At 38.6% G+C, this 16,215-nt stretch overlaps 1 protein-coding gene across 5 annotated transcripts in view; it reads left to right on the top strand.

Moving 5' to 3' along the window:
- PIK3CB (phosphatidylinositol-4,5-bisphosphate 3-kinase catalytic subunit beta) overlaps positions 1-14,909 on the top strand; it is a 202,107-nt gene extending 187,198 nt beyond the window's left edge. For all 5 annotated transcript variants that reach the window (XM_053598899.1, XM_053598897.1, XM_053598901.1 and 2 more), the window contains 5 exons: positions 6,085-6,252; positions 7,517-7,640; positions 11,543-11,688; positions 12,744-12,876; positions 13,418-14,909. In XM_053598899.1, coding sequence (XP_053454874.1) covers positions 6,085-6,252; positions 7,517-7,640; positions 11,543-11,688; positions 12,744-12,876; positions 13,418-13,555 — 709 coding nt within the window. In that variant the 3' untranslated portion in view covers positions 13,556-14,909. The remainder of the gene's footprint in view (positions 1-6,084; positions 6,253-7,516; positions 7,641-11,542; positions 11,689-12,743; positions 12,877-13,417) is intronic.
- The last annotated feature ends 1,306 nt before the right edge of the window (positions 14,910-16,215 follow it).

The following is a 16,215-nucleotide window of genomic DNA, read 5'->3' as shown; positions in this document are numbered from 1 at the left end:
GTTGTCGTTGTTTTGGCGGGCCCGGGCTGGGTTCCAACCCACCAGCTCCCGTGTATGTGGCTGGTGCCTTAGCCACTTGAGCTACAGGCGCCGAGCCAGTTTTGTATTCATCATTAATGGGTATTATGTTTTCTGGGAAGGTCCTTTGCTCCCTGAATTGTGAAAATATCTCTAAAAAAAAAAGAGTTTGCATTTTGTGGTGTTACCAAAGGTCTGTTACACAATCAACTAGGTTTTATGTTAAGGCCTTGCTTTTAGGACTTCATACCTCAGAGGTAGTTTGTATTTGGAGCTCACAAAAGAATATCAGAAGGCTTGAATTTTTGCACTTACATATAATCTTTTTTTCTTTGCCTACTCATTCCCAGATATTTTCAAGTTCCAGGCCTCCCAAACTTTAGCTTTTCGTAGGATCTGAGCTCCAGGGTCTGCCTGCCCCATGAACCCAGACCATTACTCTTTCTTGGGTGGGCATTAAAATGTCAGCCAAGTCAGTAACTTCCTGAGATACTGCAATGAGTAATTCTTATTTCTGAAATCCGGAGGTCTCCTTTTCTTTCTTTCTTTCTTTTCTTTTCTTTTTTTTTTTTTTAAGACAGAGCCTCAAGCTCTCGCCCTGTGTAGAGTGTTATGGCATCACAGCTCACAGCAACCTCCCATTCCTGGGCTCAAGTGAATCTCCTGCCTCCGCCTCCCAAGTAGCTGGGACTACAGGTGCTGACCGCAACGCTTGGCTATTTTTTTTTTTTTTTTTTTTTGGTTGCAGCCATCATTGTTGTTTGGCGGGCCTGGACTGGATTTGAACCCACCAGCTCAGGTGTATGTGTCTGACGCCTTAGCCACTTGAGCCACAGGCACCGAGCCTTTTCTTTCTTTTTTTAACCATAGAAGAGCTCTATGAGGTTAATGTTATTCCTTTTTAATACATGAGAAAATTAAAGTTATATACATTTTAAACACAGATTACAAAAATATAATGGCAGAGCTAGATACGAATCCAGGATTGTCAGACTCTAAAGTTAATGTCTTTATATGATTTTACCATGCTAAATGAGAAAAAAAAAATTTGTGGTAACACATGTCTAGTAACCCTTTTGTCTATCAAAGTATAATAGTACCCAAAATACATAATTTTTCAATTTTTTTTAAAGAAAATTTATTCATTTTTAGATCCTTATAGAGTATACTTTTCCAGTGCTATGAAGGTTGAAAGAGGAATTTGCTGAAGTTGTTATTTCTTTAATGGGACTGGAGATAGGACTGGAATAAGGAAGAGAGATCATAATTCATCTAGAAAGGACACCTTAAGTGATGGATATCTTCCTTTAAATTAGGAGAAATTTCTTTTTCTTTTTCTTTTTTTTTTTTTTTGGAGAAATTTCTTATAGAACTGTGTAAAAATAGCATTCAAGAGATGGTAAGATTTTTGTTCAGTCACACGTAAAGAATACTGAATAAATATCTAAATGTAAAGCAAATTTAGCATCAAATGAAGTTCATTATGACCTCAGATAATGGGTGGCAGCTACATGTGGGAGTGCTAGAAATAAACCTAATATCTGTCTCATGGGAAACATTGTGTGTCTGACAAGAAAAGGGAACTTGTCTGTCCAGTGGAGTCTTTGCTGACTTTTTGTACTCTGACCTCATGTTTTTTTAAAAATGCAGGACTTTTAAATTCTTTTTAAGTACATTTTCAAATTGATACCTTTTTCTCACCAAAACTTTTTTTACTGTTTCTATAAATACATGTGTTGCAGTTTTCCCATTGTGTTTTTCTTTGAGCCAGCTGTTCCAGTTAAAATGGGTCATGTAGTTTACAATCTTTAAAGGTCAATCCCAAATCTTCAGGTAATAGTGCCATGTTTGGATGAATGAAAATGCACTTTCTAAAGTTTCAAAAGACTCATCTGTATCTTTTATGTCAAATTAGTTCACTTGAAAGCCATTAATATGACAGGGCACCTTGACCCTCTTTTGGTCAACAAATAATAGGCAGGTCTGATAGGTGATTTACATGTAGATCTGCCTGGCCCTTGGAAAATTTGCCAGCCCTCTACTTGTCTCCCCCTTAGCCCCCCCAGTACAAATGAAATCAGTTTTTTGACGGTTATCTTTATTAAGATTTCACATCTGAGTTGTACTAGTAGAATTTACTTGTCTTTTAAAATACCTATGTGAAAATTATTTAAGAATATTGGATCAGCAGTCTTGTAGAAGTAAAGGCAGTCTTATAGAAGTAAAGGAAGGATTTGAAAGTAATATAAGCTTTAGGCAAAGGATTTACATTTTTCTTCTTTGGAGGCAATAGGTTAAGGCGCTACTCAGACGTATGTGTCAGAGTTGAAACCAGAGATTTTGCTATATATCCATTTAGAGTAAGGATACGGGGCTACCATCTGGGCTGCTGTAGAATTTATTTCATTTTTTTTTTTTTTTTTTTTTGTAGAGACAGAGTCTCACTTGATGGCCCTCGGTAGAGTGCCGTGGCCTCACACAGCTCACAGCAACCTCCAACTCCTGGGCTTAAGCGATTCTCTTGCCTCAGCCTCCCGAGTAGCTGGGACTACAGGCGCCCGCCACAATGCCCGGCTATTTTTTGGTTGCAGTTTGGCCGGGGCCGGGCTTGAACCCGCCACCCTCGGTATATGGGGCCGGCTCCCTACCGACTGAGCCACAGGCGCCTAACTGTTGCTTTAGTAAGAAAGGTTGCTACTTTAGTCAGAGTTTGAGAAAGGTAGGTGAACATTCTGAAATTGTTGTCTTGGCCTTTATAAGAAGCATAGAAGTTGACTGCAAAGGGGGCCTAGATAAGATGATCAGGATTCCAAGTATTTGTCCTCAGCTTGACTTCTGTCAAATGTCTTTCTGACAAGGATGTTTTTTCCTTCCCATTGTGAATGGTCCATCCTCAAGGCAGTGAACGCTTTCATCATTGCCTGCTTTTGAAGAGGAAATTGCTGGACCTGTGCCAGCGGGCTGCGAGTGAGGTGGGGAGATGCAGGAAAGTGAGAAAGTGCACTTTAACCTGGCCGCGTTTGCCTCACATGTGTTGTGTCATGATAAGAATAAGGGGCGTCAGTACAAGTACTAACACTTTCTAGCTGCCTTTATTACCTAAGGGTAAATTTTTAAAAGGAGAAAAATAAATAATGCAAATGTAAAGCAATCTATTGATACATCACTCTATCAGAATATAGTTTGACAATTCTGCTCCCAATTTAATTTTGATAGCACTAGAAAAGTGCTTAAGGAGACATAAAATAATTTAATTTTTCTTGTAAGGAATTTTATAAACTATTTAATAAAACTCTCTTCTTTATATGATTGTTACACACACTAACACTCATACACTGCCTTCTCCCTGCAGTGTGCACATACACACACACTTTCTGTTTGTCTTTCATAAACTCCTTCAGAGGCTTTCTCAGTGCTTGTAGGAGGATTACAGTTCTTACATGGCTTACAGGGACCTGCAGGGTCTTTCCAGTACTCACTATATCTTCTCCTTACCTTGCTCTTGTGCTCCCCCTTTCATTCCCCTCCACTGCTGCTGTCCTTCCTCCTCTGGGAGGTCCTTCTTGCTTCCAGTTATGTTTTCCTGGCACTTCTCCCTCATGCAGTGATCATATGCACACTGTGCATTTGTGCTTTGTAAGCTCACGGACAGCAGGAACTGCTTTTTCCCCCCTTCTAACACAATGCTTAGCTATACTCAAGTAAACCCATGAATTCCATCCATTGCATTTTGTAGTTACCTGACATATGTCTAAACCTTCCAAAGTTAAAACATTCCATTTTGGAGGAGTTGTTTTTATAATACAGTATTTAGAAAATTAAGAGAAAATATTTGTGATCAAAAACATCTTTGTGTGCTCATTGTTGGTGCTACTGAGTCTGACAAGTTCACGAGGCTGTGCTCTATCTGAATCATCAGTGCATTGTGCTCATTCTTAAGAAAGTACATATTGACAATTTATCAGAGTGAATGAGTTTCAGGTACAGAATAACAATCACATGAACAGATGCCATAATCTTTAAACTTTGGCAAATACCTAAGACACGTAGTGCAACATTTCTGATGCTTGTACGTGTTGGGGGCGCTGGGGGCTAAGCTCCGCAGAGCACAATCCACCTTCCCGTCGTTCTATAACGCGGACAGCGCCGCCTCACAACGGCTATATGCCGTGGGCGCGGCAATTCTCCAGACTGTGTTATTAGCCACTCTTTTGTCTAGTTAATGAGAATATCAATTCTTGTCTTTTTCTGAAATTGTATTTAGTCACCTTTTTTTAGGTTGGGGTCTACAAGGAGTTTATAATCCAATAGGAGAGGTAAGCTTTCAGCTCAGGAAATGAGAAGTCATGCAGACCTGTTGATGGCACCTTGGTCCTCTGGTTTAACTTTTTATTCATATCACTGTCAACTGTAAGACATGCAGCAGTTCTTCATCCGCATCGGCCTCACTATCTTTTCTCACTTGATAGGAAACTGTATTAGGTTAAAAAGATAGATTTAGAGACACACAGGCCCAGTTTTAAGTTGACTAAGTCCACTTAGTGAACTGTGTGACTTTTGTCAAGTTACTCATATTCCTCATTTATAACATTGGGAACTTAAGCTTACAGAGATTTTGTTATTCAGTTTGTTGATTCAAAGATATTTATTTGGTACCTACTTTATGCAAGGTATGTTCTCAGGCACTGAAAATACAGCAGTGAACAACATCTTCCTGACCAATAGAACATACATCTTAATGGTGGAGAAAGACAAATAAGTCACATGTACAGGATGTAGGATAGTGTTGAGGTCTATACAGGAAAGTAAAGCAAGACAGGGATAGTGAGTTTTGTGTCAGGGATAGTGTTTCATCTGTAAACAGGATGATCCAGGAAGTTCTCCCTGAGATGATAACATTTAAGCAAAGATTTAAAGAAGTGAGAGAGTAAGCCATAGAGATGTCTTGGAGAAAAATGTTCCAGGCAGAGAAAACTACACATGTAAACGAGTGAAAGAGGGGCTGAGGTTGCTGTGAGGCCACGCCACAGCATTCTTACCAAGGGTGACAAAGTGAGACTCTGTCTCAAAACAAAACAAAACAAAACAAGGCATGAAAGAGTTATGTGCCGGATACATTTGAGAAACAGCTAGGAGGCCAGTATAGTAGGAACAAAGTAGGCAACGGTAGTAGGAGAGATGAAGGGGGACCAGATTGAAGACAGCCTTGTGAGCCATGGTAAGCATATGGCTTTTACTCTAAAATGGGAAGCAATTGTGGAAATTTTGGTCAGGGAAGTGATATGAGTACATTTTAAATGAGCATGTTGCTGTTGTATTTAGAACACACTATGATAGTGTGTGTTGACTAGCCAAGATGACTAGTTAGGAAACTGTTGAATGAGGCATATAACTGGAGGAATATACCTTAGTTATATATAACTGAGGAATAACTGAGACAAGGTTTGATGTTGACTTGGACTAGGGTGTTAGCAGAGGAATGGTGGGGTGGAGGTGGGCTTAGATTCTTTATACATTTTCAATGTAGATAAATTCAGTGTTGAGCATAAGGGAAAGCAAAGAGCCAAAAGTGAGCTTGAAGATGAACTTGAGATGGGCTTGAACAACTGAAAAGACACAGTTGCCCCTAATCAAGATAATGTGTAAGCCTGGCACTTGATACTTACTAGGTATTACATAAAGGGAGGTTCCCTTCACCCAAATTTACAGTAAAAATGAAAGACTTTCATGTGATGTGCTTCTTCTGTCCACCTATCCAAGCAAAAAAACATGTTTCAACAGAGTAAGTAGATAACAAATAATACAAGATTTAGCTGGCACACTGGAATTCTAATAAATTACTCTATCTGTTGGCCAGGAGATTTATTCTCTATCTGAAGGTAGGACTTATATTTTTTATATGACAATAGCATAGGAATGGCAAATATATCAGTAATAAAACTTTATCAAGGAAAAAAATCTTAACAAATAATGTTTTATTTTAAGGAAAATAAGACTTTTTAAATCTTCCCATGGACATTATAAAAATGTGACTTTATACCCTTTTTTTTTTTTTTTTCTTTTCAGGATGCTGCCTTATGGCTGTTTAGCTACAGGAGATCGCTCTGGCCTCATTGAAGTTGTGAGCACCTCTGAAACAATTGCTGACATTCAGCTGAACAGTAGCAATGTGGCTGCTGCAGCAGCCTTCAACAAAGATGCTCTTCTGAACTGGCTTAAAGAATACAATTCTGGGTTAGTTAGTTAGTTAGTTTGTTTTAAATGGAACCTGAACTGTCTTTGCCTGACTTTTTTATTGTTGAGGATTCATTGAGGGTACAAGGTGTGTCACACACTGGGACTCCACCCCCCTCCCTCCTTCCTTCCCTCTCTCTGCTCTTCCTTTTCTCCAACCTCCCTCCTTCTCTCTCTCTCTGGTCTCCCCTTTCTCCACCCCCCCACCATGTCATTAATTGTGATTAATTGTCCCCGTATCAAAATTGAATACATAGGATTCATGCTTCTCCATTCTTATGATGCTTTAATAAGAATAATGTGTTCCACTTCCATTCAGGTTAATACAAATGCTGTAAAGTCTCCATTTTTTAAATGGCTGAATAGTATTCCATGGTATACATGTACCACAGCTTATTATCCATTCCTGGGTTGGGGGGCATTTAGGCTGTTTCCACATTTTGGTGATTGTAAATTGAGCTGCAATAAACGGTCTAGTGCAAGTATCCTTATGATAAAAGTTTATTCTTAATTATCATTTTTTTGTACAAAAAGCCAAACAAATATTGTAACCATTTTTCCATTAGAAGTCTTTAATGTCTTAGAGGAAATATTAGGAAATATTTCAGGTATAATGATATAACTTGGAATTTTGTTATTTAGGGTTGGAGTTGGAAAAGCGCTAATATATAGAAAAGAGTAGAATTTGACACTAAGAAGGAAATACTCTGCATATGTTTTTGGCTAAAGACCTCAAAGTCAGACTTGAGTTTTATCATTAGTAAGATCAAAGATTTATATGTGAGAATCAGCTTCCAAAATTTTTCTCAAGGCCTTATCTCCAGGGGGGCTATATTACTCACTTCTAATTAAAGTCAATGATTTAAATGGTTGGAACCTCAATACTAACACATAAGCATGGAATTCTAGTTTTAGCCTAAAACTAACAAAAATATTCCCAGAATGACCCAGCAAAGCCATGGTCTCATCTCACCTATTGTGTGTATGAGCTGACTGCATTCCCACCAAAATCTCATTCCCAGGAAATGTGGGTAGCTGAGGCCCACTTATCTAATATCTTTGAAGCCAGCCTGATTCCTTTCTGACTTGTTCTGTAATAACACCCTCACTCCTCTTGGCTAATCTAGCAAGTTCTCTCATACGATTTTGGCAGCTCTGTGTTACAGTTCTCATAATTCTAAAGGAAACAGTTGTGGTTTGGATCTCATCCTACATATTTGGAGGCTGAAAACCCTTTTTGCTGATATTCTTTTTTCATTTTCAGGGATGACCTGGACCGAGCCATTGAAGAGTTTACCCTGTCCTGTGCCGGCTACTGTGTAGCTTCTTATGTCCTTGGGATTGGTGACAGACATAGTGACAACATCATGGTCAAAAAAACTGGCCAGGTAAGTTGCTCCACAGTGTCTGCCAAGGGCCTCGGGATGCTGTTCCCTAGGTATGGAATCATCTCCTCTGAGATTCAGATAGATTCCTTATTGGCTCTTGGAGTCATATAAAGATATATTGTCTTTCCTTTAATTTCCCTTGTTTCATGTACCATCTGCTACATGTATTCATTTGTTTGCTTAAAGCTAGATTGTAAGCATTTATTTACATGTTTAAAAATTATTGAAAAACTTATTGTAGTTATTTAAATGTGGCGTATTCTTTCAATATAAGAAATTGTATTTGGGGCAGGGCATGGTGAGCCATGCCTGTAATCCTAGCACTTTTGAAGGCTGAGGTGGGAAGATTGCTTGAGGTCAGGACTTTGAGGCCAGTCTGTGCAAGAGTAAGACCCTGTCTCTACAAAAAATAGAAAAATTGGCTTGGTGCCCATAACTCAGTGTTAGGGTGCTGGCCACATACACCAGGGCTGGCAGGTTTGAAACCAGCCCAGGCCTGCTAAACAATAATGACAACTACAACAACAACAAAAACAACAAAAATAGCCAGGCATTGTGGCAGGCACCTGTAGTCCTAGCTGAGGCAAGAGAATCACTTAAGCCCAAGAGTTTGAGGTTGCTGTGAGCTGTGATGCCACAGCACTCTACCAAGGGCAACATAGTGAGGCCCTGTCTCAAAAGAAAAAAAAAAAAGACAGAAAAATTAGTGGGGCATGGTGGTGCATGTCTGTTGTTCCAGCTACTTAAGAGGTTGCAAACTGCTTGACCTGGGAGTTTGAGGGTTGCACTGAGCTACAGTAGCACCACCTGATGAGACCCTGTCTCAAAAAATAATTAATAAAGTAAAATAAAGAAATTATATTTGGGATACAAAAGGAATAGATGATGTGATGGATGTATTACCAGTGGTAAGACAGAAAATGTTGAGATGAGCCCTACTTATTTTCCCTTTCAGACCATCAAACCTAATCATATTTGGGAGTAGAGAGGAAAGTAGTGTTAATAATAGCATTTTGGGGTAGCTAAGAAAGTTAGGTCATTTTATTTATGAAGAAGTATTTAGTTTTCAAGTAAAAATAGTCTTATTTTTCATAACGACTTAATATTATTTGTAATTTTTTTTATATTAAGCAAAGACACATGAGGTATCTTGGATAATTTTTTGGTTTAGCCAGCCTAGGAATTCCCTGCCACTAGGGATGTACCAGAATTTAATCTTTGGATTACTGTATGAACTCTGGCTCTAGGTCGGACCTTAGTGACCACCATTCTGCTCTCTACTGGATTAGGAGACATTTGAGGGAAGCCTCTGCCATGAAAAACAGAGAGAGCCCAAACGAGCAAAACGGAGGCAGAAAAGAACTCTGGGAAGACAGAGTAACTGCATTAAACAGAGGATTATTTTTTAAAGTTTTTTTTTTTGTTTGTTTGTTTTAAAGAAGGTGGTGTATCTATGAAGCAGTAATGAGTACTTTATTAAAAATCAGAAAATAGAAAGAGGTCTTAGAAATTAAAAATAGAAACAAACAAAAAGTTAGAAGTAGTGTAAACAATCTTGTGACAGGCACGGTTTGTGCTTTATATTTAATGTCCTTGATCCTCATGACGACTTTACAGAATAAGTAATAGTATTATCTCCATTTTATAGAAGAGGAAACTCAGGCAACGAAGAGCAAACATATCAGGATGTAAGCCAGGACAATTTGTCTCAATAAAAAAAAAGAAAAAAACACTATACCTTAATATCACCAAAACAAAATATGATAAATAGAAAAAAATCCAGAAACACTAGAGACTCAGTCCAGGGAAGTACACCATCAACCTAATAGGAGTTCCAGAAAGAAGCAGAAGAGGAGGACAGAGCCAGTGCTCATGAGTATCTGGAGGACCCGAAGTTCCCTTATAATGGATGAAAAGCACCTGTACTGAGGTTCTTCACCGTGAAACTGGAGTGTGTCAGGCATTAAGAGAGGGTCTTAAAGCCTTCCAGAGACACAGTGGCCTCGTTGTGGTGTTTAGAAGCAGAATGGCTTAGCTTCTCAGTGGAAACTCTGAGACAGTGAAAGTCACCCTTCATAGTTTGATGGAAAATGACTTCTAACCTAGGATTCTGTAACCAGAATCCATGTATGAAGGATAGAATAAAAACATTTCAAATGTGCCAGGTCTCAAAAGCTATTCCTTTTTTTCGTCTTCTCTCAGCAAACTGCAGAATTAAGGTATCTACCAGAATAAGAGTAAACTACTAGTTCTCATCTGGGGTGATTTTTCACTAAGGGGACATTTATGAATGTGTGAAGACATTTTTAGTTGTCATAATGGGGGGGTGATCTAGTGGGTAGAGGACAGGGATGCTGCTAAAGAATCTACAGTATATGGGACAGACTCCATGATAAATAATTATACAGCTTAAAAATATCAGTAGTGCCAGTGACAGGGACCCTGGCTGGTCTCAGTTACAAGAGAATGTGATGTGAGACTCAGGACATAGGGGTTTCAGATGGGAAAAAAGTATAGGGAAAGCCCAGCATAATGGCTCTGTAGCAAAACTAGATAGAGAAAAACCAGCCAAGATAGAAACCAAGCGTGGTGGCCCAGGCCTGTTATTCCAGCACTCTGGGAGGCTGAGTTGGGTGGATCACTTGAACTCACAAGACCCCCGTCTCTCAAAAAAAAAAGAATACCCAGATATTGTGGTAGGCGCCTGTAGTCCTAGCTACTCATGAGAGACTGAGGCAAGGGGATCACTTGAAGGGTTGCTGTGAGCTATGATGCCACAGCAGCATACTGGGAGTAAGAAAGTGAGACTCTGTCTCAAAAAAAGAAACCAATAGATAATCTGTCTGAAAAACAGTTTTGAAAATTATTTGTAGATATTTAAGGAAGAATTAATGATAGAACACCAAGCTAAGGAAATAAGTGAAAGCAGTTTTTTCAAGGAAAAAGAGATGAATAAAAAGGAAATGTAGTCACAGTATACACTGTCACATTGCTTAGCTTTGATGTGTATTTAGCTAATCCGAAAAGTGTGAACACTGACTTTTGATTTAACTAGAAATTATAATGTGTTACATTATGTAGCATTATTTTACCACAGGAGTACTAAACCTTTAACCTTCTGTAATAAGAATAGTAATCTGAAATTAGGAAGTTAAAATGAAGCATAAACTTTGTTTTTGTTTTTTGAAACTGAGTCTCGCTCTGTCACCCTGAGTAGAGTGCCACAGCAACTTCTCTGAGCATAAACTTTGTTTTTGTTTTTTGAAACCGAGTCTCACTCTGTCACCCTGGGTAGGTCATACAGCAACTTCAAACTCTTGGGCCTAAGAGATCCTCTTGCCTCATCCTCCTGAGTAGATGGAACTATAGGTATCCATCACAACGCCCAACTAATTTTTGTATTTTTAGTAGAGACAAGATCTAGCTCTTGCTCAGGCTGTCTTAAGCAATCTATTCTCCTTGGCATCCCAGCGTGCTAGGATTATAGGTGTGAGTAACTACACTGGCCCTAACATACTGTTTTTTTTAATTGGGAAAAACACATGAAAGAGCAAGGAGAAGTAGTTATTTATTTTTTAGGAGAAGTTATTTTTTTAGCTGTAGGAGTAGCTCTGAAGGTGATGGAGCTAGTGGGGCAAGGATGTACTCTTTTTTGGTTAAAATATTTGACTTTTAAAAAAAAATCAGATATATTTATTATTTTTTTTTCCTAATCAACTTTCATTAATGTTTGTGTATTTATTGTGTGGCCCAAGACAATTATTCTTTCGTTGTGAGGCAGAGGGGGAAAAAAAAGGTTTGACACCCCTAGGCTATAGGGCTTGAGGGTCTAGGACAGTGGAGGTCTTCTATTTGGACCTTACTAGAAACATAAACAAAGTTAAATCCCATTTGTTTTCCAGCTCTTCCACATTGACTTTGGACATATTCTTGGAAATTTCAAATCTAAATTTGGCATTAAAAGGGAGCGTGTGCCTTTTATTCTTACTTATGATTTCATTCATGTCATTCAGCAAGGAAAAACAGGAAACACAGAAAAGTTTGGCCGGTAAGTATCGCCCTCATGTCAAGGCTAAACATGCCTGACACTTTCTCATTTGGCCAGCCTGACTCGCATTTCTTAGTTGAGATGTATTTGGATCTGGGATATATTCAGTCTGATAACAGGAAACTTTGTGGGGAGGAGGATTTGCCTGTCAGATCCTGTGCTGGTTCAGAAATGCTTAGGAAGGATAAACAGAGCACAAGAAATTTGAAATGTTCCAGTGATTTATTCCACTAATACACTACCTTTTACCTATTTCAGAAAATTATTGGAAAATGTTAAAACATTTGATAGCAATATGCTGAGAAAGCAGGCATTTTGCCGTCATTCTGTATGAAGTACAGTGAGGGAGCTGGGGGTCGGGCCAGACCATTACTTCTTACACATTCCCAAGCATATTACTTGTCTTCTTGCTTTGTTTCATCTTAAAAAGGGGACAGAAATAATAAAATGTCAGGGCTGTTGTGATTAGGGATATATCATAGACTATGTATAACCAACACATGCTTAACAAATGATTGCTGTTACTCATTCTAGTTCTGCCTGGGTTTCTGCAGAATATACTGCCCTGGTTTCACTTTTCTCTTTGGCAAAATAAGGGGGATAAGATCGTGTGGTCCTGTTGAGGAGGAGAGAGGGAAGGCAAGATAAGTGGGAAGAGCAATGCAAAAGCATTGACACTGACGTGGGAGGACGTTAAAGAAATTAGCCTCTGGAGTCAGACCACAAATATAGAACGCAGAAGTACAGTCCTTGTGTAATTATCACTGGTTTAATTATCAGTTCTGCGTCTCATCAAAACTCCGATGAGGTGTTATATTGCCTTTTGTCATAGAATTTGTTTAGTTTTGTTCTTGAAAAAGGTGGATGTGATTTTAGATAGCCTGATTATTTTATGTAAATTTTAGTTCTGGGACAATTTACACAGAAGATCAGAAATGAACCTTAAGTTTGGCAAAAGTTTTCAGCTCTAATAGAAAGTCTAAGTATGTCCCTTTACGAAATATGCTTTCTCCTCTTTAACACTGTGATCATGTGGTTTGCCGCATCGACCAAAGGTTCCGCCAGTGTTGTGAAGATGCATACCTGATTTTACGACGGCATGGGAATCTCTTCATCACTCTCTTTGCACTGATGTTGACTGCGGGGCTTCCTGAGCTCACGTCAGTCAAGGACATACAGTATCTTAAGGTACAAACTCCCTTTCCTTATTGGACTTTGTGGGCATGGAGCTCGTTATAGCTGCGTATTTCATTCAAATATCTGAAGGGAGCAGAACAAAATCATTTCCTCTGAGATGGTTCTTAACCAGGAGGGAAAAAATTGGGGAAGTTCATCTGAAGGGGCAATTTTGAAAGAGGAGCTTTAACTCAGATTTTCTCATCAGTAGAGGGGGCATAAAGAAGAATGGTATTGGGCAGTGGACTTCATACCCACATACTGGAAGACCATGTAGTAGCAGCTCTTTGGCATTTTGATTTTCAGCAGCGTGACTTTCATTTGCCAGGGTCTTAATAGCTCTGGATTTAGGTGGTGGTTGCAAGCAGCTGAGTGTGGGTTTTTCAGTATTTATAAATTCTCTTCATGTTTAAAAACCCTTTAGCAGAGGTCATATTACCTTGGTGTTCTCCCTGCTGCAAATCATATTTAAATAAGAACATGAGCGTGTTTGGTAATTACGCATCTCTTCTGAGGATATATAAAGTCTGATTTCTTTCCCCTTCCGTTTTAGGACTCTCTTGCCTTAGGGAAGAGTGAAGAAGAAGCCCTTAAACAATTTAAGCAGAAATTTGATGAAGCGCTCAGGGAAAGCTGGACTACTAAAGTGAACTGGATGGCTCACACAGTTCGGAAAGACTATAGATCTTAATGATCAGCCTTTGCTCATAATGTGTTGGTTTCATTTTGTTTTTATTTTGTACTTGCACTAAATCAAACATGACCTTGCCAGAGATGTTATAAAGGGAATGAAATCCTGGAACTCAGATTTAAATTAAGAACAAGGCATCCCACAGAATCTAATCTGAAAAATCCCTGATGACTACCCCCTGCTTTTTGAATGCTTCCAAGACTTATCACGAAAACTGTCGATGTTATGGATAATCATTTCTTGCTGACTTTGCACGCCATGGAATGCAACTAGGGATTGTTGGCTGATTTGTTTGTTTTTTAATGTTTCCCAGAAAGGTGTAAATACTTTTTTTCAGTGTTGTGAGCAGGTGTTATCACTTGGCCAATAACTTATCCATACCTGAGGGCCGGTGACTGTTCTTGTTTTCCAAATGAGGGTTAAAAGAAAAGTGTCTTTCTTCCCTTTTAAATTGTGTAGAGTACAAATTATAATATAATTTGAATTTATGATTTTTTCAAAAGAAATCTTATAAACCTGTGGAAACTCATTAATTCTTTTGTTAATATTTATCTCCATAATAGCATCATTCCAACCAGACTTGCTGAAAATCTTGAGGCAAATATAATATATATATATATATATATGCTGCATATATATTTATAAAATTTCTAGTGGGAGTTCTATATAAAAAGATATTTCTTTGGGATTCTTCAGCCTGTGTTTTAAAGTTTTACAAAAAGCGCAGCTTTTTTTAAGTTACTTTTCAGTTAGTTAACTGTGTGATCCAGTTCTTCCAGCTGCTTCTATAATGAGGCACATATTAATGCAGTTTTTATATGGTATCTATGAAAGAATTCACTTCATAGAGGATAATACTTGAGTAAATGTATCCAAGAAAGCAAGCAAATAAAAAGGAACCTATTTATGGAATAAACTCCAGACCGAAAATTCAGTATTTTAATAAAATGCCAATTATCTTTACTATATTTATTAAAACTTGTAATAATGTGATTTTTCAAGGATATTAGTTCAAATTGAAATGATTTCCTGTCACTTGGAAATCTTTTATTTGTTGAGGTACCATATATGTAGGGTGCTAGGCGGCGAGTAATGTTAATATGTGCAATAGGAACTACTGGTTCGAATGTGTAGATGCTCTTTCTGAGTCCTGGCAGCATCCAGCAGAACTACTGCTTTTTCTCCAAAGAAATTGGGAGCTCTCAATCCTTGATTATATGGGAAAGAGAACTGTGTATTTGCCCTGAGACTGAGTTTTCTATAGGAATTTTATTAAAGATTGTTTAATTCTGTTGTCCGTAAAATGTTCTTGGTCAAATAAATGGGTGAGTTGGTTTTGGCTGTTCTTGGAATGTGTGGGCCTCTTCTTCATGGGCAGCACTGAGCTTTGGAACTTGGCACTGGGACTTTAAGATATGGCCAAGTCAGTAGACAAACCAACTGCAAGAGTAGGCTGGGACTCACAACCGCTTCTCTGACTTCTCTCCTTGCTTTTCAGCCCCATCATGCATAGTGAGGGGGGTTCCCTCATTAGGTTTTTCATGCCTTTGGGAGTACCCTGAAGTCTGGGAAAATGCCTTTTCAGTTATTCCACACCCAAGCCAAGGCCAGATGGCAGCCACTTTGGCGCTCACTTCCATGGCAGATGCTCAGAGCAGTCCAGTTTCTTGGAAATAACAACTGAGGATAAGGGTTGGTCTCTGAACTTTCCATTCCCAGTGCTGGTCTAAACTCAGTGAGAATTCCAGGAATAGAAGAACTCTAGACAGGTTTGTTGAGGGATCTTTGTCTAGTAGGATTCTACCATTACCCAAAGCAGGCTGAATATCACTGGTCTGGAGAATGGAGAACACAGCCGGGAAGAAGTGAGTACCACTCTTTGCAGAGGGGTCTCTTCAGCCCAAAAGAGGGCTTTGATAAATACATGCCAAATCGGTGAATGTAGATGTCTTCAAGAACAAGAAAGGGAAATGTTTGTCTCCAGACAATGCTGGGCCTGAGCTCAGGATGGGTCTTGACCTCTTTCTCTACTCCTGCTATGAGCCCCCACCAGATAGCCAGGACAAAAACATTGTTGAGTGAGGGAAATCATGTTGCAGGAAGGATATACAGAATGTGGAAACACTTACATTTTAAAATACTGCTATATATTGTTAAGGGATATGTACCAATGTAGTAAAAGAATATAATAACTTGCATAATAAAAGTCAAATTTACAATAATGATTATTTGAGCATGGGAGGAGAATGGGAACAGGGAGGGTATGTGGGACTTACGTTGCACTGATAATGCTTTAGTTATTAACAACCAAGACAACAAAACAAGTAATTGCCTCAATTTTTGCGAATGGGAAACTGAGGCTGAAGAACTTAATTTGCTATACCAAACTTCAGGCCTAGGTTGTACTCGTCTCACATTGTCATGCTACTTGAATTTAAAAAAGGATGGCATGGATTCACAAGTCAGAGGTCTGAGAAATAAAAAGACTAAATCAAAATGTACCCCCAGATGTTTGCTGGGGGTACGTGATACCCACTAAAAATCACAGGTTTTTTACCTCTGATAACTACAGTTCAAAACATAGTATCTAAAAAGAATTGCTTCTTTTTTGGATATAGTACAAAATGTTTTTTTAACTAGATAAAATATGGCCATTAAAA

This window comes from Nycticebus coucang, chromosome 8 (assembly GCF_027406575.1).
Source record: "Nycticebus coucang isolate mNycCou1 chromosome 8, mNycCou1.pri, whole genome shotgun sequence".
NCBI lineage: Eukaryota > Metazoa > Chordata > Mammalia > Primates > Lorisidae > Nycticebus > Nycticebus coucang.
The sequence above is the reverse complement of the archived record's forward strand: the minus strand, read 5'-3'. Positions and strand labels throughout refer to the sequence as shown.